This window comes from Crassostrea angulata, chromosome 7, assembly GCF_025612915.1.
Source record: "Crassostrea angulata isolate pt1a10 chromosome 7, ASM2561291v2, whole genome shotgun sequence".
NCBI classification, from domain to species: domain Eukaryota; kingdom Metazoa; phylum Mollusca; class Bivalvia; order Ostreida; family Ostreidae; genus Magallana; species Magallana angulata.
Window position 1 is genome coordinate 14,914,724 of NC_069117.1, and position 26,975 is coordinate 14,941,698.

The 26,975-nt window shown below is 33.1% G+C and overlaps 1 protein-coding gene across 6 annotated transcripts in view; it reads left to right on the top strand.

The window, feature by feature from the left end:
- The window catches only part of LOC128157120 (uncharacterized), a 93,986-nt gene that overhangs the window by 12,294 nt on the left and 54,717 nt on the right, over window positions 1–26,975 (top strand). For 5 of the 6 annotated variants that reach the window (XM_052819500.1, XM_052819504.1, XM_052819503.1 and 2 more), the window contains exons 2-8: window positions 868–1,359; window positions 2,717–2,838; window positions 2,951–3,128; window positions 4,659–4,768; window positions 7,871–7,979; window positions 9,002–9,154; window positions 10,432–10,608. In XM_052819500.1, coding sequence (XP_052675460.1) covers window positions 921–1,359; window positions 2,717–2,838; window positions 2,951–3,128; window positions 4,659–4,768; window positions 7,871–7,979; window positions 9,002–9,154; window positions 10,432–10,608 — 1,288 coding nt within the window. In that variant the 5' untranslated portion in view covers window positions 868–920. The remainder of the gene's footprint in view (window positions 1–867; window positions 1,360–2,716; window positions 2,839–2,950; window positions 3,129–4,658; window positions 4,769–7,870; window positions 7,980–9,001; window positions 9,155–10,431; window positions 10,609–26,975) is intronic. The other variant, XM_052819502.1, reaches the window with a different exon arrangement.

Below are 26,975 nucleotides of genomic sequence, written 5' to 3' on the forward strand. Positions count from 1 at the left end.
CATGCCGTAAGTTCTTTTAAAAGTATTTGAGTACATTGTAGTTGCCCTTTGAAATTCTTTGAAGTTAGAGTAGTTGCCCTTTGAATATTGACGTCACATTGTTGTGTTTGGAGCAGAACAAAGTGGCAGCGTCAAAATTGGCTCAAATTCTAAGCAGAGGAAAAAAAGAAAAAACCGTTTAAAATTGAACGGCAACAAAACATTGTCAGTAAACATGAGTGAAGCAAAGGGAGATTTTTAAAGAGTATTTGAAAGGTGAGATGATAATTTTGAAGAGTTTAAATGAGTTAAATTGGACAAGATGTTGGGCGTCTTGTACATTGCGTTGCGTAGGTCATCGTTATTTGTGATTAAATATGTCCCTTGATTGTCCTTGGGAAAACAAAACACTTATTAGGTTAGTAAGTGACTCACTACAGAAACATAAAGGGTTGATCAATCTCATAGACGGCTCGGCTTCGCCTCGCCATCTACAAGATTGACCAACCCAATATATTTCCATAGTGAGTCAGTAACTAACCTAATAAGTAATGATATAGCTCCTTGAGGAAGCCGGCCTGTGGCAAGGGCAGGGCCAAATACTATGAAAATTTCTTCTCTTTTTAGGTACTTTGTGAAGACTGATTTAGTTTTATAAGCTACAACAAAGTAATTTATAATGGTTACAGCTAGAAATTGTTAAATTTGCATTTTTGTGCAGTATCAGGCATTTACCGGTAACTCAAATTATGATTGTTTATATATATTAAACAAGTAGCGTTATTTGTGCATGCTTATGGTACCAGTTTAAATCTTGAGTTTTTGTATGTTAATCTGCATAAATTCACATATTACAACATTTTGATTTAAGAGATTTTTTTCCTTTAGGTTTCATGAAAGACGTGATTTCAATGTGAGACTAGGATACACGGGAGATCAACATGACAAGTAGGCAGCGTTTGTTGGAAAAAATCTCAGGATTTCCTAAAGAAAAGATAGATGAAATCTTCAAAAGAAGGGGGAAAACTCGCATTCAAGTTCTAAGAGAATTGAAATTGATAAAACAAGATGACAGTGCGGAAGAAAAGGAAAGTGTGGAAGATATTACTCAAAGGGTGCTCAATGTTGAATTGAAAATTGAAGACTTGGATAATCTAACTGAATTTGTGTTGGTGTGCCTGTTTGTTTTAGATATAGACAACCCTTACTTAGATGAACTTATTATACTGGTTCTTGGAAGCAGTATGGACAATTTAGAAACAAAGAACAAAAAGTGGGAAAATTTGATTAGGAAACTTAAAGAAGATACAGTGGAGATTAAACCATCAAAATTCTACAAAGGAAAGCCTTATGAAGATGAAGAGAAGTCTGGTAATAATGGTAATTATTTACGAGGGATTCACTGACAGACTATATTGCATGGTTACATTGGTTAAAAAGACTACATTCAGATTTTTGATACCTTAATCAATAATATATAAGTTTGTGGATGTTCAGAATAAGACAATTTACAATATTACTGGTACAAAACATAGTCTTTAAATTTAGATACCATTTGATGGTACTTTAATGCCTTAGAAATTTTTTTTTTTAATTTTCAAATTGGCATTTTTAAGGGACACAGATATCAGAAAGTTTAGAATTTATCAAAATAGATTTTAATAGTTGTATGAGAAATAATTACGTGTATATGTAATCCTTATAAATATTCTTCTATACTATTCTAACCAACAAAAAGTCCAACAAAACGAATGTTACTTCAGCCCATTTGACATTTCCAATGTTGACCAGTCTGCTGGTCCTACATCAAAATTGTTAGCTAGACCAATACCGGTACATCACAGCTATAATTATAATGTAAAATTGTCCAATATTGGTGGTACAGAAATAGCTAAAAGGGTATGCAACATGGCTGGTTTCTGCTTAAAATTTAATGACAGGTTGTAAGAAATCATGCAGTTATTGACTGGGATTGGGGCAACATCTCTGATTTGTTCAATCTTCAAATAGAAATGTCGCCCTCTGCCTTTGGCCTTGAGCAACATTTCTGTCTTCAGATCCAACAAAACATAGTTATGTTGCCCTCATACCCAGTCAATACCTATAATGTGTTCCCTTTCTAAAAACTAATATTGCAGTTGTGATCTGCAAAAAGGGTATATACTTTTATGTTTATTACTTACCATATAAAACATGTACATGTATATTAACTGAAAAGCGCTAGTAGTAATTTTTAACCATTCTGATTAAATAAACCAAAACAATAGATTTTGCCTAACTGATCAATATAGAAATACATAAAATAAACTTTGTGACAAAGAACTGTGTTTAGCAAGGCGGTTTCTTGTCACATAGATTATCAGTAATTAAGATGAAGCATAATCATAACTTTAATATAGCTATCGCAAGACTTAAATTGTTACAAGTACATGATGATGATGAAAAAATTATTTTGTGTCTATTTACTGAACTTGAACTGTAAACCAAATTTTATTTGTGTGCAAGAAATTTAGCAAGGTTTGCAAGAGCCACGTGGTGAATATTTCTCGCCGTAAACCAGTACTCAAATGTCTCTTGTGCTCTAGCTTTTTCCAGGAAATCATCATAATGGTGAACATAAATCACCCAAAAACCAGTACCATTAAATTGCGAAATAAAGTTGTCACAAATAAAAGTTGGTTTACAGTTTATGTTTGCTTGTCAGTATGAATTATTAGTAATTGAGATCTTCTGACAGACAAAACACAGCAACAGAAGACCCTTGAAAATCAACTTAGAGGTTACTTTCCATACCAGACTTCGATGGAAGAAACTAATCTTGAGCTGCTTCAGTGCTGTGTTAGAGAACTACAAAATGAAGTAAGTGAAGATGGATGAATTTTCTTGTGTATTGATTTGAGTATGGTACTGGTGGATATAGATTTGTTATATCATCATTGTTATGACATAATTTACTTTAAAATCCAATCAGTGCATCAGACGCTGGAAAAGTGGCGAAGAATTTGGGGGACTTCTGAAAAAATCAGAATGGGAAACATCATACGTATTTGGAACTGAAAAAATGGCACAGGTTTTACGCAGGCACTTAAATGATATAGATGTCGCAGACTCCAAAAAAACAGACATTGGAAACTCAAATGTTCATAGAGGTAAACATTTTAATTTTTTTTATCTGCTATCCATGCATTATGAGCTCACCTGAGCTGAAAGATCAAGTGAGATTTGTCTGTCATCCGTCTGTCCATAAACTTTACATTTTCGACATCTTCTCCAGAACACTGGGCCAATTTCAACCAAACTTTGTACAAAGCACCCTTAGACAAAGAGTATTCAAAGTTATCAGAAACTAATCAGCCAGGAAAGCTGAATCCTTTGTGGAAGTATCCTCAGGTAGTGTAGATTCAAAGTTGTAAAAATCATGACCCTGGAAGGTAGGATGGGGCCACAATACAAAGTCAAATTTTTACACGATTGTTATCGAATTTTGACATAAGAATATAAAGAGTAAATTTTTAAAAATCTTCTTCCCAGAAACTAATCAGCCAGGAAAGCTGAAACTTGTGTGGAAGCATCTTCAGGAAGGGGAGATTCAAGTTTGTTCAAATCATGATCAACATTTGAATTTTTACATAGGAATATATAAAGAAGAATCTAAAAAAATCTTCTTCAGAAAAACTGTTTGCCAAAAAAAGCTGTAACTTGGATGAAAGCAACATCAGATTATGTACATATGTAGATTCAGATTTTGAGGAGTAGGGTGGGGCCACATTGGGAATCCAGTTTTACAAAGTAAAACATTTTAATTATTCATGGAAACTGAAAAGTTGTTAATATATGGTTTCAATTATATGCAAGCATTTTGACATATTGCTGATTCATTAAAATTATTTAGAATTTGGCCCCTGGAAGATTCTTTGGCCTCACAAAAGGTTCAGAGTTTAATTTAGGTTTGTATCCCATACATAAACAATTGTTTAGGATTTTTTTAAGAACTGCAATGCTCAACTTCTAATATGACGATGAAATCATCCTGTTCGAAAAGGGACTTAATTATAACCATAGGAATATCCAGGTGGGAAAATGGATTTTATTTAAACAGGATCTACATGCATTATACTACATTGTCCAGATATTTTGTATTCTGACCCCATTAAGCTGATTTTATCATGCCTATTGTTGCTCAGGTGAGCAATGTGGGCCCATGGGCCTGTTGTTTAAGAAATAACTGTCTTTTCTACTCTTATATTCCCGTCAAATACATGGCATGTGCAGATCCAGACCTTTTTTCTAAAGGGTAGGGGTGTCTAAGGGATAATTTTGTTAGTCAGGGAAGTTCATAAGTTTGAATTTTGCAGATGGAGTTCAGACAAACCCCACCCCCCAGATCTGCGCAATATAGAGCAAGAAGATGTGCAGTGAATGAGTTTGCTATGTCTGTAGGTGCTCTAGGTTGACTGTTATATGCTTGTCAGTGAAGATCAAATGATTAGAAATTTTTCATGTTTGTATAAAATTTATACTTAAACGTCCCAGTGATATTTCATAGATTGATCTGTTTTTAAACTTCCAGAGGAGTAAGAGTGAGAACCTCTCATATAGGCCTTAATTGGGTAGTAAAATCAAGTCCCACCCTCCCCCCACCCCCAAATTTTAACTCTTGAAGAAATAATCTATTGCAGATAAGCAACAAATGGCTGAAAATGCTACAGAAATGATCAAGAAATTAAAAAAGCCCAAGGAAGAGGACAAGTTCCAGATTGCAAAAGATGGATTAACTTTATTAAAGCAGGTTTGTAAACTTGAGATTGGCATTTTACACTGGTGGTGTTCACTGTTACAGTTGATAAACTAGGTTTATCAATTTTTAACTATAATTTACCAACAGTATACTTAACATGTGTTAACTATAATTAAGATTTGTTAATCATAGTTTCACAAATCATGAACCTATTTTTATCAGATAAACTATGTTTTGCAATTGCAAATGGTTGATTTAAGTTTTTATTATAGTTTACACTTCTGAAACATGGATGCTAGCATTACACAATGGTTAGCACATGTAAAATATAGATATACAATGTTAACTATAGTTTTACAGATGATAAACTAGGTTTATCGACTGTTAACTATAATTTACAAACCATTAACTTTAGTTAACTGTTAACTATAGTTTACAAACCGTAAACTATAGTTAATGATTCATGAACTATAGTTTTTATCTGTAAAACCATATTTAATGGTTGTAAACTATAGTTTACGAATGCTAATCTAAGTCAATCTGTCTGTAAATAACGTTAACAATAGACTTTACTGATAAATATAGATTCATATCTGTATACTGTAATTAACATTTGTGATTTATAGTTAAGAGTTATTTTTCATAGTTTCATAATCATGAAACTTTATTCATTAGATAATCTTTGTTTTGCAATTGCAAATGGTTATTTTCAGTATTGATTATAGTTTTACACTTCTGAAACATAGATGGTCGCGTTAACTATGGTTTACAGGTGTGAAATGTAGATAAACATCATTAACTATAAAATTAACTATAATTTACAACCGATAAACCTAGTTTATCAACTGTGAAACAATGTTTAGGTCATTTTTGTGAATTTTGCGTGCCACACAGCCAGCTTTTCCATGTATGTGAAGGTTGCCATGGAAACTCTTGTTACTTTGCACTGCGAGTGCAAGCAAATTCTAACCAAAAGACATCAATGAACAACTAAAATATATTTTTTATAGCTACAGTACTTGAATTTAAGATAATATAAAAGTAGTTAACCAGTGCATTAGAAAGTAGTGTTTTAAAAGTTAAGGGTCCACCACACCTTTAGGGAGAGTTTCGCATACAAGCCAAAACTTCTATATGTCTTAGAGATATGAAATTCTAGCATGCATTTATCTTAAAATTGACAGTAAAAAGTTCAATTTTGGGGGTGAAATTTTTTTTAAAATTTATCGTTATTTATTAAAACAAAAGTTCCTGCTGTATTCGAAGTCTGCTGTAGGCTAGGAGACTGAATCTATAACCATTTGGCTACAGATATACGGTAGTCACCAATATATTTATCAGTATAAACTGTCACACAATGGGTGTATTTTAGTTGGCTTGTTGTTAAGTACTATTGTAAAATGTAAAAGTGACGCAGTGTCAAGGAACCTTAAAGGAATGCTTATATTTGTACACAAACAGGCCATTTTTTACTGGGTTGTTTAGATTTTTAGGTCACCTGAGTAAATTCAGGTGACCTATTGCTATCCATTTTCGTCCGTCGTCGTGCGTTAACAATTTACATTTTTAACTTCTTCTTAAAAATTACAAGGCTGATTGTTACCATTTTTGGTGTGAGGCATCTCTATTGTAAGAGAAATCTAAATTGTGAAATTCATGGCTCTACCACCCCCGGGGCTTCGTGGGGCCAAATATGCAAAAAAAGCCAAATTTTCAAAAATCTTCTTCTCTACTCCCACACATGTGAGGAAAAAACTGGTTGCATAGTTATAATGCCCATGAAGCCCTCTACCAAAATTGTGAAATTCATGACCTTTGGGTCAGGGGTTCAGGCTCTAGGGTGGGGCCAATATGGCTATATACATGTAGTAAAAATGTATTAAATCTTAGAAAATCTTCTTCTCTACTACCATATATATTTGTTAAAAACTAAATGCATGATTATGATGCCCATGAAGCCGTCTACCTAAATTATGAAATTCATGACCCCTGGGTCAGGGTTCAGGCTCTAGGGTGGGGCCAATATGACCAATTAGTAAAAATGTATTAAATCTTAGAAAATCTTCTTCTCTACTCCCATATACATTTGTTAAAAACTGAATGCCTAGTTATGATGTCCATGGGGCCCTCTACCAAAATTGTGAAATTCATGACCCCTGGGTCAGGGGTTCAGGCTTTAGGGTGGGGCCAATATGGCCATATGGTATAAATGTATTAAATCTTAGAAAATCTTCTTTTCTACTCCCATATATATTTGTTAAAAACTGAATGCCTGGTTATGATGTCCATGGGGCCCTCTACCAAAATTGTGAAATTCATGGCCCCTGGGTCAGGGGTTCAGGCTTTAGGGTGGGGCCAATATGGCCATATGGTATAAATGTATTAAATCTTAGAAAATCTTCTTTTCTACTCCCATATATTTGTTAAAAACTAAATGCATGATTATGATGTCCACTATCTCCTCTTCCTAAATTGTGAAATTCATGGCCCCTGGGTCAGGGGTTCAGGACATGGGGGGGGGGGGGGCATTATGGCAATATAGTGTAAATGCATATAATGTTTAAAAATTTTCTTCTCTATTCTCACACATCTGTATAAAAAACTGGCTGATAATTATGTTTACCAGGAAGTTCTCTACTGAAATTTTAATTTTCATGCCCTCTGGAGTATGGGTTTTGACTCTAGGGCAGGGCCAAAATGGATGTATAGGCGTTAATGCATATAATGTTAAAAAATTATCTTTTTTACTCCCACACACCTGTAACATGTAAATGTTTATGTTTAATAATCAGCCCTATATGGCAAATCATATGAAGCACTATCTGGAGTCTGCATAGCTCTATCCTACCCACGGCTGCCTATTAACCACAGAAAGAATCATAAATTTGAATATTCATGTGTTATCTTTTACTGCACATAGATTTTAATGTACTTTCAGAGGGCTGTGACAATATCTGTAGTTAACAACATTTTTTTACCAGTATTTAAACCATGTCCCTAATTAAAGATATTGAGACCCTGTTGATGGTAATACTGGCCATGATTATAAAAGTGTCTAAGAGTGTCACTTAAAATATCATCCTCTGACTATGATTTACTCGCACTGGTTATTTCTTATTAATAATAAATATTTTAAATATTCCTTTTTTGAAGGAGTCTGTTGGAGTGTGTTTCTTTAGATTATCTGCTACATGTACTCTACAAGTTGAGGGGTTAGAGATTTTAGGCTCCTTAAAAAAGAAAATTAAGGATGAAGTTATGGGTAAGTAAATTATATATTTAATATTCTATTTGTTCATTGTTCATGTGAAAGAACTTCATTACAACTATTTGTAATTATTAATCAATTCATAAAAAAAACATAGGTATTTTAATTCAAACTTTTTACAGTAAAACTTGTTAAGTACGAACACAGATATAGCGAATTCTGTAGAATCATTAAAATTCATGGGGGCCAATTTTCATGGATTGCGCAAATTTTACAGGTTCGTGGGGACGTAATTTCGTGTATTCTCGTATACATACAATAGGAAATATGACTTTATTGCCTTAATTTATGTATTCGTGGAATTCCACGAAAATTAAGCCACCTCGAAATCTAATGATTCCACAGTATAGCGAAGTTTTTTTGAGTCCCCGGTCAAATTCTTAATAAATCTTTGCAAAATTTTACGGTTATAACGAATTCGGATATAATGAATTTACAGATATAGCGAACTGATTTTGAGTCCCGTAGAGGTAAATAAAAAAAAATTTAACAATTTTAAAACGAATTTCTTTACAGTTAAAAAAGTTTGCACTACCATTTAGCATATTAGTTTAAAAATAAATTTATTTTTATATATAATTTTTCGACTCACAATCCAATTATTAAAGGTTTCAAAGTAATGTAATTTTCATTTTAAGCTTCAATCAGCAATAGTTATAGTCTGGTGAAAGAAAACATGTAGATAGTGAATTCGTTATAGTTATTACTACGAATTCGTTATACTGAAATAACGAATTACGGATATAACGAATTAAATTCATTGGTTCCTAGGACTTTGCTATAACTGAGTTTTACTGTAGAATTATATTATAATGCTATTGAAATGAATAGAATTTTTAAAGGAAACACACTAATACAAATTGCATTTCTTTTTGCATTTGACAAGCATTCTCTGCATTTGAACCGTAACATATTTGGAATGCTTAAAGTCAAATGAATTTGAAAAGCAATTGCTTCATTATGAAAAGCCTCTGATCAAGGATCAATAATTATTTTATACATGCTTTTTAAACCAGAGTTGAAAGACAAGCCACCAAGCAAGGCTGATATTTTGAGGACCCTCACCAGACATTCTGTGGGCATCCTCCTCTGGAAGAACCACTGCCAGGCTTCTGTCACTTGTGTGGGGGAAAATGTAGTGCTGACTGCAGCTCACTTATTTACTCCAGGTAGGAAAGATTTCAAAGTTCTTATTTGTGAATATCTTTTAAACTGCCTTAATTTCAATTCATCAATTTAGAATTTAACTGCAGAACTGAATCTCTGGGGAGAAAAAAAGATTGCCCATCCAAAGAGCCATATAATTCTACAGTGTGTTATATTTTTATGTAAAATTTTATATATATTTATTAACCGGGTTTTCCAACGGAAAAATCCGGTTATTAAAATGGTGAAAATGGCGGGCGGGCGGCTGCCAAAAGGGTACCCTCATTGTACGGATATCTCCTCCTACAGTTTTCAAGATAGGAAGTTGTTCTTTTGCAGATCAATTGAACATATATCAGAGGTGTGCATATTGCTAGGATTTTGATTTTCGATAATTTATCGAAAAAATACCAGCTTTTGAACTTAGTCATTTTTTGCCAAAATATTGCATATAGGGAACCCTCATTGTACGGATAACTCCTCCTACAGTTCTCAATATAGGAAGTTGTTCTTTTGCAGATCAATTGTACATATATCAGAGGTGTGCATATTGCTAGGATTTTGATTTCAGATAGTTTATCGAAAAAATACCAGCTTTTGAACTTAGTCATTTTTTGGCAAAATGTTGCATATAGGGTACCCTCATTGTACGGATAACTCCTCCTACAGTTCTCAAGATAGGAAGTTGTTCTTTTGCAGATCAATTGTACATATATCAGAGGTGTGCATATTGCTAGGATTTTGATATCCGATAATTTATCGAAAGAATACCAGCTTTTGAACTTAGTCATTTTTTGGCAAAATGTTGCAGATAGGGTACCCTCATTGTACGGATAACTCCTCCTACAGTTCTCAAGTTAGGAAGTTGTTCTTTTGCAGATCAATTGTACATATATCAGAGGTGTGCATATTGCTAGGATTATGATTTCTGATAATTTATCGAAAAAATACCAGCTTTTGAACTTAGTCATTTTTTGACAAAATGTTGCATATACATGTAGGGTACTCCATTTCACTGGATAAGGGTTGACATGGATTATGGATACAGTTTACATAAAAGAAAACCCGGTTTGCTGTCACATTGACAGCTTTTCACTTGTTTTATATTCTTAATGCCTAAAGAATGTTTAGGAAATTATGAAACTGAGGATAAATCTATCACGCAAAGTTCATTTGAATTTTTTTGCAGGTTTTGTAGATTATCGATAATTTATAGAACACATTTTGTCAGATACTACGTACAACATGTTTTGGTTGAAGAAAGGTGCCTTAATTTTTGTCCCTCACTTTTAATTTGTAGATAAATCAGAGATTTGGAATCATTTGCTAAGGATGTATTGTGAAAAGATGTTTCCTCTATCAGCATTGAAATTGAAGACTTTCTGTGATCTTAAACAACAATGCTATACGTACCTGGCCAAGAGCGGAGGAAATACAGGAAGTGTATTAGAAGACTCATTTAAAAAATTCATTGAAGGTAAATGTTTCTGTTATGTATTTGAGTCATAACTTAATATTGAAAAAATGCAAAAATAATTAATTGACTTGTTAGAGGTCAGACATTGATCACATTGAGAGAATTTTAAAAGAAAATTACAGCCCCCATGTCATAACCATGTACAATTATTTTTTTATTGTCTAATTTTCCCTTTTTAGCTCAAGTGAGCTGAAAGCTCAAGTGAGCTATTCTGATCACATTTTGTCTGTTGTCCATCTGTTCATCCGTCCGTCCATTTGTAAACTTTTTACATTTTTAACTTCTTCTCTAAAACCACTTGGCCAATTTCAACCAAATTTGGCACAAAGCATCCTTATGGGAAGGCAAATATTAATTGCAAAAATGAAAGACCGATCTTTATTCAAAGTGAAGAAAACCTCAAAAATGTAGAAAAAGGGGGGTTTATTTTAAAAAATCTTCTTCTTAAGAAATACGGAGTCAAATTCAGCGTAATTTAGCATAAAAAATCCTCATGGAAAGAGAAATAATAAATTGCAAAAATTATGGGCTAATTCTGTTTCAAATCTGAGTTATTACGAAAATAATAATAAAGGAAATGCGTGTTATAATCAGATTATTAACTTCGGGTTCCGTATTCCATTCTTCTAAAACGGGACGGTGTAAAAGTAGGTTCTTTGATTAAAGCAGCCTTTTAGGACGTATGATAAACCGGTCGATCTGACAAATGTTGTGCAACAGTTTGCGTGCAAAGGGAAACTATAAAAAAATTGAATGAAAATCATTGCAAATAAACACAAAAAATATTTTAAATTTTATTTGGTATGAAAGTTCCTCAGGTAAGAGTTATTGTTCCGAAGTCTGGTATCAGGAGAAAACGTACCCGGGAGAAAACGTACCCAGGAGAAAATGTACCCAATCTCTAGGGTACGTTTTCTCCTGGAGAAAACGTACCCGGGTACGTTTTCTCCAAGAGAAAACGTACCCTATGAAAATCATAATTATACTTATTAAGAGTTTTTAATATTTTTAAATAATTTTCAAATGCTACTTTTATGCATATTTCAATGCATAGAAGTATAGAAATATATTCATTTTATGAACAATATCTTTATAATAATTGTAGCAACTTTTATTTAAATACGACTGACCAGTGATAAAGTGTTATCAGTCTACTTCTTCTAATTATCCATTTATCGGTAGCCTTACCGATTTGAGTGTCTTTATGCGAGATCCCCTGATTTTAATTATAGTGATAATCAATTATATAAATACCTGAGCAGTTATTATTATGTAATATTATGTATTGCCTCCCTGCACATGAGGTAAAAATATTCACTCTCCACACATTATACATGTCAGTGGCGTCGGAAGCAAATTGACTGCAGGCACGTAGCATTGTTTTTGAAAGGGGGGGGGGGGGGGCAGACTCATCCAAAAAATCTTGACAAGCAAAAAAAAAAGGGGGAAAATAAGACTTTCCCAAAAATCTTCAAAATCCTAATCACCGGGGGGGGGCTGGTGTAGTATATAACTTCAATTTCAATCCTAATTTCCTTCTTTTTTTTATTTTTACATCCTCCAAAAAAAGTGGGGGGCCAACTCAATGATAATTCAATTATTCATATGTAAATTTTAAAAAATTAGTTGCTGCGAGAAAAAGTGGGGGGGCCAGGCCCCCCCTGGCCCCCCTTATGCTACGTGCCTGGACTGTTCAATGTTACATCTCGTAGTACTTCCCATATCTATATGAATCAAACTAATATTTAAAAGACTTGGACTTGGTTTTATTAAAGCAACTTTGTTTTATAGATAATTTTTAAAAAAATGTTTTAAAAAACGCGATATCGACTTCTTCAGATACTCATCATTTAGTTCTCCAAATGAGATTGCAATAAAAACTAATTAATTAATGGTTCCGTTTATGGTGCATTAATTGTTGACTAATTAAATGCCAGGCCATGTTCGTTTATGTGTATGTTACAAATTATTGTATGCATTTAAGAACAGCAACAACTGATACAAATGTTCATGGTATATTTTATTTTGTTTCATTTAAGAATATCTGTGAAAACCATTATTTATTATTTTCATAGGGTACGTTTTCTCTTGGAGAAAACGTACCCTATAAATTGGGTACGTTTTCTCCTGGGTACGTTTTCTCCAGCATTCCGAAGTCCCAAGGTCCAAACACCTTGGGGACTTTTCATTTCTGAGTTGAAAATTTCCTAAATATCATGTTGGAATTATAAATACATGCATATTTCATTATAGGCCTACATATTAATTGAATATATTCGCTTTAATGCAAAACTAAGTCAAATAAATAAAGGGGAAAATTAACTAATAGGATTTATGCATCCCAACCTGAGAGAAATTCAAAGCCACCCTCCCATCCCCTGAAGTTGGTAATTTAAGGAACATATGTCGATATCATTGTGGATTTAAGTATATTATAATTGAAATACTTTCACCGGTTTAGAATTTTCTTTCACAGTATTCAATCAAAAAATATGATTTAGAAAATTTTGGAAAGTAAAAAATTTTATCATCCGCAACGGGATTCGAACTCATGACCTATAGGTTTTTAGTGAACCCACTAACCCACTGCGCTACGCTGTAATATGACGATAATGGGAAAGAAACTATTTTAAAAAATATACTTGATTTTATTGTTTATTTCGATAAATAAAACGACACAACGTGAAGGTGTTACATACCACATTACTTACAAGTAAGTAAAAAACTAATGAATTTTCCAATTATCAAATTCAATCTATTCATTTAACAAATTTTTCAAAAGAGCGGTCCCCACACAATTCGCCTCAGTTTAAATCAGCCAGTACCGGAATAGCATGCTTCCAGATTTACTTTTTTGTGTACTGCGTCATCAAAAAGTGGGGTATAGAGCCACCTTAAATACTTGTACAAAAAATTTAAAAGATGATATGCCGTAACTACTTTCTGGGCTCTTTATACGATGAATTATATGAATTCCACATTAATTTTGATAGTTTTTTGACACGAGTAAGTAAAAATGACACCGTTAAAACAGTTTCCATAGTTCTGACACATTTTGTTACGGGGATAAAGGCATTAACACTATCCTTAGAAAATACTACAGTGTAAAATCATCCTGGTTTGTAGCCATTTGTTGTTTTTGAATAAAGATGAAAATAATGGGTGGGTCTTAGTAAAATACAGTGATATGCCTGTCAATACATTGACTATACATGTAATAACTCTTTTACATGTCACGTGACAACATTTTTCATTCGAGTGTATTCATCAATCAAGTGAATAAGGTTAAAAAGTCATGGGAGTTTATGCCAGGTAAACAACAGTTGTTTATGATGGGGAAGACCAATGAAATTTTTGGATGTTTTTAATTTGAGGAATTGAGGCTCAATTTTATTCTTCACATCTTTAAGAATTTTTTAAACTAAATCTTCTTCCTATATAGTTCATTCCACCAACTGGTGTAAATTCGAACAATAAATATTATAATAAATAGAACAACGAAAATATAGGAAATTGGAAGCTAAAAGAGTACCCTTACCAAAAGTTTAGTTTTTTAACTTGGATGGGATTTTCATATTTTTGGTAAAAATGGTCAAAGATTAAGTGTAAGCAAAAATAAGTGTAAAATTTGAATACTTTTCAATATTATTGTTATTGCTTTGTTTCTTTTTCCCTATTATTATTATTAGGGCCCCGCAAGGATTTGCGGGTGCCCTATAGTAATCACTCCGTCCGTCCGTCCTTCTGTCCGTCCGTCTGTCACTCTTCCGTCCACAAATTTCCTGTTTTTTTCTAATAACTTTTTTTATGGTTGCCCAATCAAGTTCAAATTTGGTATGGTAGTTCAGTGGGCAGAAATACATATTTTGATGCTAAGTTTGGTTCTCTTTGTCTTCTGGTTTGGAGCTGGGGTGGTGGGGTAGATTCCTAACTATGCATAAGAAGAATGGGCAAAGAGAGATAACTGCTGAGAATGAATGGGCAAAGAGAGATAACTGCTGAGAATGTTACCATTGTATACATGGAAGGCTGTGCAATATTTGTCCTTTGGGATTAATTAACCTTCCACAGGAAGAAAATCCTAAGCTTTATCTTTATCTGTCACATTGAGATTACCTACTGCACTGCCTGTGTCTGCAAATGAACTTTGTTTTGAAGTTAAGGTCAATTTTGAATGATGTGTAGTATTGTGTACATTCTTTGAAATATGGATTTAAAATATAATATTCATATTTTATTTTGGTTAAAATACCATACACAATGATTTATAATAATTTATTGAATAGAGGCAAAGCCTGGGTATCATTGCATTGGTATCAATTCTTTGTTTTTTTAACAAATTTTATTTCATCCCATGTTAACCCACTTTATCCCGTGGATATGACTCATTGGATATTTGTTTGATATCCCACAGTTGTGACTTTACAATGGGATTTGCCTAGGCATAATGAAGTAAAATAATGTAGAGTTTTATAAACAGTGTAAAAATTGATTGCGGTGTATAAAACATGGGATAAATAGAATCTCATATGATTTGTAGTATAATATGATTTTTATCCAACTTGTGTGTTTTATCCCCTCACTAAGGCTCAAGAAAAAAACACTTTAATTGTTGGATGAAAATCATATCCAACTACAAATCACAAGATCCTATACATTCCAGTTCTTTACATCTTCTGCCGGGAATTTATTTTTCATCATTGTTAATATAAAGAGGATGGAATTCAAAGCTTTTTTCACTTCTCTATATTAATTATACCCCCGCAAACGAAGTTTAGGGGGGTATATTGGTTTCACCCTGTCCGTCTGTCCGTCTGTCTGTCTGTCCGTCCGTCTGTCCGTCTGTCTGTAGACGCAACTTTGTCCCCCCTATAGAATTTTTTATTACTGCATGGAACAGTTTGAAAATTTGTACATATGTTGAACACCATCTGAAGATGTGCACCTGCAATTTTTTTTAAGATCAGACAAGATTTAATGATTTTATGACAGTTTTCATTTTCCTTATTCTATATATTGTACACTAATGTTGAAAAGTAAGGGAGGTAATCCTTACAGATTTTATTAATTAATTAATAGAAAACACTCTAAAATATATTTATATAAATACATCCAGATGGAGTTTTTTGTCTTTATGTCTTAATTAATAAAAAAAATTTATTTTTTATAAGTATTCTATCAACTGACAATGCAAAGGAGCTAATGAGAACATCAAAGACAAGTGTGGCTGAATTCATTTGTCCCAAGGGAGCCATTATCTGAGCCATGGCTCAGATGGAGCATGTGTTTAGGGGAAATTGATAATCTGTAAAATGGGTGATGGTTTTGGGGCTATTTTAAAACTGTTTCATGTAAACCAAAAGGTCTATCATTATAAGGAAATAAATAATATAATTATTAATAAAGAAGTTAAACTATTTTTAGAGGTTGTTGAAATTTATTTGTCAAGTAATTTGATGAAGTGACCCTATTGGGCATTAATTTAAATGAAATTCAAAATTACTGATATGATTGTAGTGTTTTGGCAATTTTAAAATTGTTTGTAATATTAAATTTTCTTTTTTACATATTTTTACATAGTATGGTAATTATGGTAATGTTTTGGGAGTTTATTAAATTTAACAAACTCATCAAAGAAAATCATAGTCCTATGGGATCAATTTTCTGATATGGAGTTCAATTGTGCCATAGGAGAAAGTGAGAAAAATTTGAAACAACTAATTGCATCTGTCAAGACTCTTATTAGAAAGATATTGAAAGTTTTATCAACAGAAGAGCATTGCTTGGCTACCGGTATTTCTATTCACTGCAAAGGGAGGGGTTATTGTCATTTTGTTGGTTTTTCCTTAAATCAATTAAATTAAAAAAATATATCATCAAAAACATACATTTGTAAATGTATTGCTGTTATAGATATGTTTTTACAGTGAAATTCTGACAATTTTGATTTTAATTTTTCTTTGTTAACTTTTTTTTTTTTTTTTACAATTCTAGAATTTTTTTTTTTTATGTGTTCCAAACCTTAATTATTATTCAATTCAATTATTTGTCCCATTTGAAATTAGCCTAGCGGGGGTATTAGTCCCATTAGGACAGTTCTAGTTGTCATAGCGGGGCCCTTCCTGACTGGTCAGTTTTCTAGTTATTATTAATTTTTTTTTCTGTCACGTTTTCTCAAAAATGCTTCAGCTGATTTTCATGAATATTTCAGATCCCATTCATGACAAAATTTGTAATAAAATTACACGAGATTTTTTTGGTTGTCACTTCCGGTACCGTATGTTAAGGTGGCTCTATACACCCACAGTTTATTCCAATTTTCAATAGAAGACCACAAAACATATACTTATCAAATATTAAAATGACGATAGGGATACTATAGGTATTTTTAAAGAATTTTTTCATGTTTTTTCGTGTTTTTGTAAAATATTTTTTAAAAAGACAGCTATCAACAAATTGAAAGAAATTATTTTGTCATATGATGGGTATTTCCTTCGGACACATAAAAAAAAATATTTCTTAACATTCAAAAATGTTATTATTGCAATTTTTTTTAGTATTTCCCAAAAACATATTTTTTCATATTTTCTTACTCTGTTGACAAATCATCTGAAAAAGTTGCTTGATGTTATAAGAAAATGTATTTTAATAAATGTGAAATAAAAAATTGAATGAAAACAATTGCAAATAAACACAAAAAATATTTTAAATTTTATTTGGTATGAAAGTTCCTCATGTAAGGGTTATCGTTCCTAAGTCCCAAGGCCTAAACACCTTGGGGACTTTTCATTTCGGAGTTGAAGAAAATTTCCTAAATATAATGTTGGAATGATAAATACATGCATATTTCATTATAGACTTTGCCCTGTATAAGTGAATATATTCGCTTTAGTGCAAAACTAAGTCAAATAAATAAAGGGGAACATTGACTAGGCTAAAAGGATTTATGTATCCCAACCTGAGAGAAATTCAAAGCAACCCTCTCATCCCCGTTAGGTGTCGATGTTAATGTGCATTAAAGTATATTATAATTGAAATATTTTCACCTGTAGAATTTTCTTTCACAGTATTCAACCAAAAAATATGTTTTAGAAATTTTTGGAAAGTTAAAAAATTTATTGTTCTCAACGGGAATCGAACTCATGACCTACTGGTTTGTAGTGAACCCACTAACCCACTGCGCTACGGTGTAACATATCGATGAAGCTAAAGAAACTCTTTAAAAATTTATACTTGATTTTATTGTTTATTTCGATAAATATATAATACCACACAAAGTGAAGGCGTCACACACCACATTACTTGTAAGTAATGAATTTTCCAATTATCAAATTAAATCTATCCATTTAACAAATTTTTCAAAATAGCGGTTCCCATACAATTCACCTCAGTTTAAATCAGCCAGTACCGGAAATGCATGTTTCCAGATTTACTTTTTTGCGTACTGCGTCATCAAAAAGTGGTGTATAGAGCCACCTTAAAGATTTTATGTTTTTGCTTGTTCACAGTTTTTCTCAAAAAGTATTCAAGATAGGACTTTCAAATTTTAAGAGAAGGTAGAGAGTGAATGGCCGCAGTGCCCTTTGCATATCCAAACGTCCGCCGTCACTTCCCGTCGTCACCAGAAGGAAATGAAAAACCTTAATTTTTTTATTTTTTGGATTTGATTTTTTTTCATTTTTTCAATTGATAGGGACAGTTTCAAAATTTCTGAATATGAAATTTGTTTTAAAATCAATCCACGCATTCTTGAGATTTTGGACTGAAGCGAGGGTCAGCGTAGCTCAGTCGTTAGAGTGGTGGACTTGTGCCCAGGCGTTCAGTCCCTGAGTGCCAAATCTTTTTTCTGTCTTATTTGTGTTTTGATTAATGATTTTGTCTTTAAAATGATGGATTTGAATGTTTTTGTCCCCCGTCACAACGCGGAGTGGGGACATAGAAATGCTGGCCGTGCGTCCTTGTGTCCGTGCGTCCGTGTGTCCGTCAATCACACTTTTTTGTAAGCGCTCTCATGCCTACAAATTTTGACGGATTTTCATTAAATTTATACCAAATGTTTATACCACTAATACTTTGGTCAAGTTCGAAAATCAGCATTGGTCGATACTTTTTGTTGGAGTTATGGGACTTTGACCACAATAATGACTCTGTTTTATCCAAAAAATGACCTTGTAAGCGCTTTCATGCCTACAAATTTTGACGGATTTTCATTAAATTTATACCAAATGTTTATACCACTAATACTTTGGTCAAGTTCGAAAATCAGCTTGGTCAATACTTTTTGTTGGAGTTATGGGACTTTGACCACAATAATGACTTTGTTTTATCCAAAAAATGACCTTTTAAGCGCTCTCATGCCTACAAATTTTATGGATTTTCAATAAATTTATACCAAATGTTTATGCCACTAATACTTTGGTCAAGTTCGAAAATCAGCATTGGTCGATACTTTTTGTTGGAGTTATGGGACTTTGACCACAGTATGACTCCGTTTTATCCCAAAATTCACCTTATAAGCACTCTTATGCCTACAAATTTTGACGGATTTACATGAAATTTATACGAAATGTTTATATCACTAATACCTTGGTCAAGTTCCTAAATCAGCCTTGGTCGATACTAGTATACTGCTTGACCGGCGGGGGACCCAGGAATTCTATTCTTGTCCATTTTATTTTTGTCATAAATAAAAATAATAGCCGCATTTTTCAATACAAATATAGAGCTATTTTCTATCAGCAGCTCTCTAAATTCCGACGCACGTCGCATCGCCGACATCAAAGACATGCCGCTGAAGCACCCCTGCAGTTCAACCACATTAGAGTTTGCTGGGTCGCTTTGCCGGCATCAAAGAAATGCCGCCATCTCAATGACTGTATGCACACAACATTTAGCAATGCACCCACATTATTCTACATGGCTTAAAAAGGGGACTGATTGGTATTTATACCCCTATATAGATACACACATGCATGTATACATGCGTTTATTGACATGTTGCTTATATATTGATTTCCTGAACACTACAAAGCACTGAAATCTCTCTCTCTCTCTCTTTTTCTCTCTCTAAATCTGACGACCGGGTGACTGCGATACAGTGTGAAAACTGATCACCCGTGTATGTGTGTTTGGGCCTAGGTATAAACAGATGTAAACACCAATCGTGGAGATACACTGTTAAAACAAAGAGTCGGATTTTTCACTTTTAATTTTAAAAAATCATTACCGCAGGGTTGATCGGGATTATAATCATTTAATATCAGTCTTATAAAGTTTGTAGTTATTTACAAAGGGCTACAAACATGTACATGTTCGCTCAAAAGCGGGATCAGTGATTAAGCATCGGGGTCAAAAATTCATAAATTTCCTATCTTATTAACCGATTGCTGAACACTGATCGTTTAGACATAACACTGGGGTATCGAGTGGATTCGGGAAAAGGGGGGTAATTAACCATGCTACATTTGTAAGATGTATGTTATTTTATTTTCCGATTTAGCAGAATTTTTTATCACCCAGTGTTAGTCGGCAAAGATAAACTTGAGACAAAAAGAAAAATAATGTATGAATAATGTATCAAAGAAGCAGATAAAAAAATAACCAATTTCTTTACCAAATCGATTGTTGATCAACTCATCTCTCTCTTTCTCTCTCTCTTTCTCTCTAGTGCTAAAATTTGAGGCCCCGAATCAGAAAGGTAAAAGCATGATAAATCCCCTTACAGCATCACAACCGCCAGTTCCAACACACAGTTTTGATTGTATTAACTTTCCTCCTATATTTACGTACCTCAGAGATCTTCAACCTGTCGATATAAGTGATATTTTTTTATAAGTGTATAGCTAGATAAACAATGAACATGCATATCCGTATAGATTAGCCTAGCGAAAATTTTCATCTTGGTATGATACATGTATTAATTTATTAAATCGGAATTTGAATTAATTATTCTCCTCTGGGAATAAACCCCGTTTCAAAATTGCCCCCACTTAGTTTCAGACTTATGACGAGTCATTAGACAATATGCTTTGCCCTGCGTATAATCTCTCTCAGATGGGAATCCGATTATTATTGATGAAATAAAATGACTTATTGATGAAATAAAATGTTTTTCTATTAACTTATATACACTGTAGCAAGTTAAAAATGCTGAGGAGGATTGAAAATATGCTTTTCATAACAAGAGTTTTAATCCAGTGTTTCTCAGACGTCCGCGTCAATTTGTTCCCGCCCATTTTAAACGTTTTGACCGTAGCAGGTGACGTTAGCTGTATATTTCCAATCTTGTCAGTTAATGTTCTGCTGTCTTAATTTTGTATCCTTGCTGGTAAGGGAGATGTATTTTTATATGTTTATGACTGCCAGTACTGCAAGAATATATCATTATTTTGTGATCCTAACATTAAAAAAACGATGAAAATTAGTAAATAATAATAAAACATTAAATAAATTAAACGACCTGTTGCATTCTTCTCCATGTACCTAATGTTAATGCTATACATGTATTAGAATAAAGTTACTTTCAAAGAAAAAATCATACTTAAGATTCTTGAGAAAGATTTTAAATTTTAAATCAATGGTACAGTTAGGGTACAGTGCTGATCAGTTCCCTGTACAGTGCCATACAGTGGGGGTACAGTGCTTCAGTAGGACTGTATAGTGGGGTACAGTGGTAGTCAGTGAAAGGTACAGTGAGGTACAGTTAATGTACAGTAAATGTCAGACAATGTAAGTCAATTTTTGGGAATATTATTGGTTTTTTAATTCAGTAATCTTAATGCCTAGCTCCTCTCTCTCTGTATCAAAATTTCAGTGATGATAGTTATTTTTCAGCTTCAGTGCACTTCGCAAATCCGAACGTCCGCCGTCACTTCCGGTCGTCACCGGAAGAAAGCAGAAACATTTATTTTTCATTTTTTCTTGTTAGCTCACCTGAGCTGAAAGCTCAAGTGAGCTATTCTGATCACTTTTTGTCCGTCGTCCGTCTGTCCGTCCGTCCGTGTTTACGAGAGTGCATATATTGGGTTTTTTTTATACCTAATTGGTACTAATTGGGTACATTTTTCTTATTGGGTATACCCAAGAGGAAGTGTCGCTTAATCTACTTAAAATGCCTTAATTGGGTACATGAAAGTTAGTACCCAACAAAACTTAGACACTGCGTCTTGTCCAAGAAAGTGTCTGAAAAAGTTCCTTCTATGGACGCATCGTATATTCACTTTTACATCATACTCTCGGAACACTAAACTTAACTACGCTGTTGTCATAATAACTCTCGAGAGTTCCGAAAAGCAACTTCCGTAAATCTTGATCTGTAAAGCGTTTGATTTCACAAAAACAACAATGGCGGGTAATACTAAAACAAGTCCCACGGAGAAAACAAGTCCCACGTAAGTCCCACGGCAAATGCGGCTATATATCGATATAATTATGATTGATTATGATTAAATGTGATAAAATAATATAAATTCACACAACAAAATATTTTTATAAGCTTTTATTACGGATTTATGGACGAAAAATCAAAGATGTTGGTAACGATAGATAACTCGTACGTAGAATTCATACGGCAGTAGAAGAAATCTGTATACCCGCCGTTTATTGATGGATAATTTTAATTTTCTTTAACAAAATAAAATCAAATAGCAATAAAAAAAATGACTTTATATTCATTAAATAACACAAACTAAGTGAAAGTTGGGTAAGTAGACAACTCCTACGCAGAATGCATTCGCCCGCCGAGAAAAGAGCACACCTGCCGCTTACCTGATGGGCGATCTTAATGTTTTACTTTTATTTTCTAACTTAAAAAATGATCATATTAATATTGATAAACAAAAATACCACATTTATTGAGTAACACTCACTAAATTAGTAAAAATCATGAGAGTAAAAAAAATTATGCAGAATCCATAATCTAAACAACTAATTGCTAATTTTTTTTATTTTATTTATTTATTTTTTTTTTGTATGTTAGTCTTTTATTTCATTGTACTTACGACTGTGGATTTAAAATGCACGCCTGCCATTTATAGTTATGTCATTTTATTTGTAAATTATTTCAGATGGCTGTAAAGTTAACATTTTACCTTATGATTATGTTCAGAAGAGAAGTTAACTTATTGCTGTGATTAATTTATTATATTACATGAAGTTGGGTGATACGAGTTTTATATAGTCCGTATATCACTCCTTTTAAGTTTGACCCAGTTCTGTTCTCTCTAAGAACCGTCATGTTGTAAATTTTGAATTTACTGGGTGGGTTTAAATACAAAATTTACACATGTTGGAAATTTTGTATTTACACCCACCCAGTAAATTCAAAATTTACAACATGACAGAACCATGCGTTCATTCAGAGTATTTTTTTTTGGGGGGGGGGGGGGGGGGGTAGGGGGGTATTCAGGTTTGTCGGGGGAGGGGGTCGAGGCATATTTTTGGTCATTTTACGATGAAAATTTACGAAATTTGATTTTTTTTCAGGGGGGGGGGGGATTCCACCCCATCCTCCGAATCCCATCTAGATCAGCTCATGAAAAGTCTGTTAGTGGTGAAAATCTTCCTAAAAGTCAAAGAAAAAATCTTGCATCTACTCCAAAAAAAAAAGAAAAAAAAAGAATGATGACTAAAATGAATATTTGATGGAAGTTCATGAGTTATACTAACATATACATGTATTGTTATTAAATTGTTATTGTCAGCAAGAACATTCTAGTCTACGGCAGCTTACCGTTCAGGGGACTGTTCCACGATCTTTGGGTCTAAAGACCAACTCTGTTTTAAATGTTTCTTTTCTACATAATGAATGCAAAATCGTGTTTCAAAAATAGAAACCAGCAGAGATCGTCATATTTTTCGAAACCCTTATGATAAAAGAGAAGGCTTTGAAAACATATATAAATATATAGTTGTTTGCTTGTCAATTTTCAGCAAGGAATCAAGCTGTTTTCTCGAGATTTCCATTATATTCCCCCAATTTATTCGGAAACCTATGGAAATCTATACATATGATAAAAGTAACTTTCTACTGAAATAAATGTTTTCGACTTCTTATTTTATCGAATTATTCATAACTGCTAGAATCACACAAGCGAATATATATACAAGTATGTATATTTATAAACATGCATTTCCTTCTCTCTTTATTTGTCTTCCCTCCTTCTTTCACTTCATCTCTTTCTCCGTCTTCTCCATCCATCTCTCTCTCTCTGTCTTTCTCTCTTCATGAACGGAAAAACCATACAAACATCGAGAGAGAAAAATACTTATAAATATATATATGTAGTTGAACCTGCGTTTAACTGTTCTAGTAAATGTATTTTTTCAATACAATTAAAATACATTTATAGAGAAAACTATCAAGCAAACGGGATTGAATGTGTAGGAAAATAAATAAATAGCTATAGGATATGCACAAAAAATCTGTGCCAATATATCAATCATTTTCAAACTTATAGACATATTTTAATATTTTTGTAGCGAGTCAGTAAGAGTTCCACTGCAACATTCACATTTTAAATGTTCGAAAAGCAAATGTCATTCCGACAATTTTAATGAATCACACTGAACAGAATGAATCGAACGTTGAGAAATGTTTTACATTTGATAAAAAAAGAAAGTCAAGAATAATGCAAGAATAATGCATGGTTGCATTACCAAATATTATTGAGTTTTTAATGTATATACATGTATTTATTGACATGTGCATATGTTTTTCATACGACAAACAATCATTCACTTCACTTTCCCGCAAACGGTTACACGCAGAGTTTTGTATTAAAAAAAAAAAAAAAGAAGCGGGACCATTGTCACAATCTGAACACGAACACGAATTAATGTATTTTTTTTTTATCTCTATAAATCATGTACTAATTACAAAATAACTTGCACATTATTTCCTTTACTACTTTAATATTTGGGGCTAGTGAGGGGGGGGGGGGGGGGGGGCTACATGTCCAAAGATGATTGGTGATCGTTGGCTCTACCTATACACGTGTATATATACACGTGTTAGTTTCTTGTATATTCTGTGTGAATTGAACGGTTTTTTTGTCGCTTAAGAAACAATAGACCTTTACCTACTTGTATATTGGGAGACGACCGTGAAGCACACCGTGTACACAACCCCCACCCCATCTCTCTCTCTCTCTCTCTCTCTCTCTCTCTCTCTCTCTCTCTCTCTCTCTCAAATGTTTTAGGTGACTAGGAAAAATAACAGTTATGAACGTGTAGATCTACGAAACACAAAAAAAGTTATGTTTCCAAATACTATGCAGTCCACTTTTATTATTCCCGTTGATAGAGCAAGGCCGCTACATGCAACAGAATTATCAGAGTTTCTGACACCCAATTAAAAATTATATGTAATCTTTATGTAATCTATATGAAATTGAAGACGAATAACACTCAATCCTTATATATCTCATGTACACTTACACAGAACACTTAATCAAAAAATATTATAAGCCATCAGTGTTTTAACTAGTCAAACTTAAGTATAATTTCTACAGTACATTCATAACCGTAAACATTTAAACATGTGTGTTACTATCTTCGAGAAGCTTATAAAATACAGAAAAACAAAATTGTTTTTGTAAAGGAAAGTATAAATCATTATTATTTACGAAACAGACCAGACATATATTAACCAAGAAGATTGCCATGTCATTGAGTTGAATCATTTTACAACGTTAAACATTGAACCGGGTGCCTTTTTTTCCTCTATTGAAAATTGAAATCAAAATAAACCCGGTTACATTCGTTACACTGATATCATGCAATGTAAAATTTTGCTACAGTCTTATGAATGACGTATGTAATATTTGTTTTTAGAAACAAAATCAGGACTTGAAGATTTACATATAGTTTGGTGAACTAGGCAGTGAAAGTCTTAGATCTAGATATGAAAAAGAACAGGCTAACGTACTTGTGTAAGCATTCCAGATTTTATAATTATTTGTTCTCCAAAATTCATAATTTTAGTAAATTTATATGGAGAAAGAATATACGTTTAAAGCAAAGTGCACGCACATTTTCGTATATACACAATCAGTTCTGTACAATGTTAGTAACTGTTTACATCTTGAAAAACTTGGAGAAGATGTAAGAATTTTTCTTTGGCTTTGTAGATGATTTTCGATCACATACTTTTCATGAGCTTAATCTAGATGAGATTCGGGGGTGGGGGAGGGGGAGTTGGATTTCCGTTCCCCGTGGAACAAATCAAATTTCTTAAATTTCCTCGATCCCCTCCCTTAACAAACCTGAATATACCCCTCAAAAATATTCTGGATGAACGGATGGTTTTTATTACGTTTTAATATTAATAATAATCTGATAGTTATTTGCTGAATCGTTAATTGGTTTAGTTAAATGATATCAAGATCACGCATTTTCGCGTCAGACGAAAAAGTTATGATAATATTTAACAGTATACTTTTTTAAAAACACAATAATTCTTATTGAATTCTTTTTCATGTATACGAGGTTTATTAGTTAAGTTCGCGGACAAGTTGACATGTGAGCGGACTATTTACAAGATACTAGCGAAACTTTTCAGATTTAACTTTTATTTTCTAAGAAATAAGAAACGATTTGTTTGTTTATAATGCACCATAAAAAATATACAGCTTAATTATTTGATGAATATGCTTCACGGAGCATGTCAGTTGTTTTTTTTTTTTTTTTTTTTTATATTTTGTACGCATTTTTCCTTATTAAGAAAATGTGCCGTTGAAGTGCATAAAAATAAACGATATTTCATATGACATCACAACTTATGAGGGTCATTTTATGAAAGTTTTAAGTTGAAGAATTTCTGACCGTTTTATCGCCGAACTTGGATGAACAACGCTTGAAAAATGAGTCAAAAATTTTGGACATCTTGGAGCACCGGGCCGTCATTTAATTTTGTGTGCACGCAGGAAAATCTCCGATGGAGACCAAAGGGTTCTTATATGAATGCTACTATTTTTTTTTTATAGGAAAAACGTTTACAACTTGAATCACAGAGGTTTAAAGATGGAAAAACTGGTTTTTTAGCCCTTGCAGCAACCCCCCCCCCCCCCATACAGCCGCGATCTTGCACTTATAGATTTCGCTTATTTACCTCATCTAAAGTCGAAACTGCGTAGACAGAAATTTTTGGACCTAAATGATTTACGCCACAAAAGGTATTATACATGTACAAAAGCTTGACAAATAGTGGTATGAACGTGCATTTTATATATCGGTTAAATGTCTTAAAAAGTGTGTGGAACTTAAAGGTGTTTACTTTGAAAAAGAGTAACATGTTTGACTTTCAGTTATTTGACGTCACCTGACTTCGTGGAAATATGAAATGTTGCTCCGTAAATCTAATTCACGCA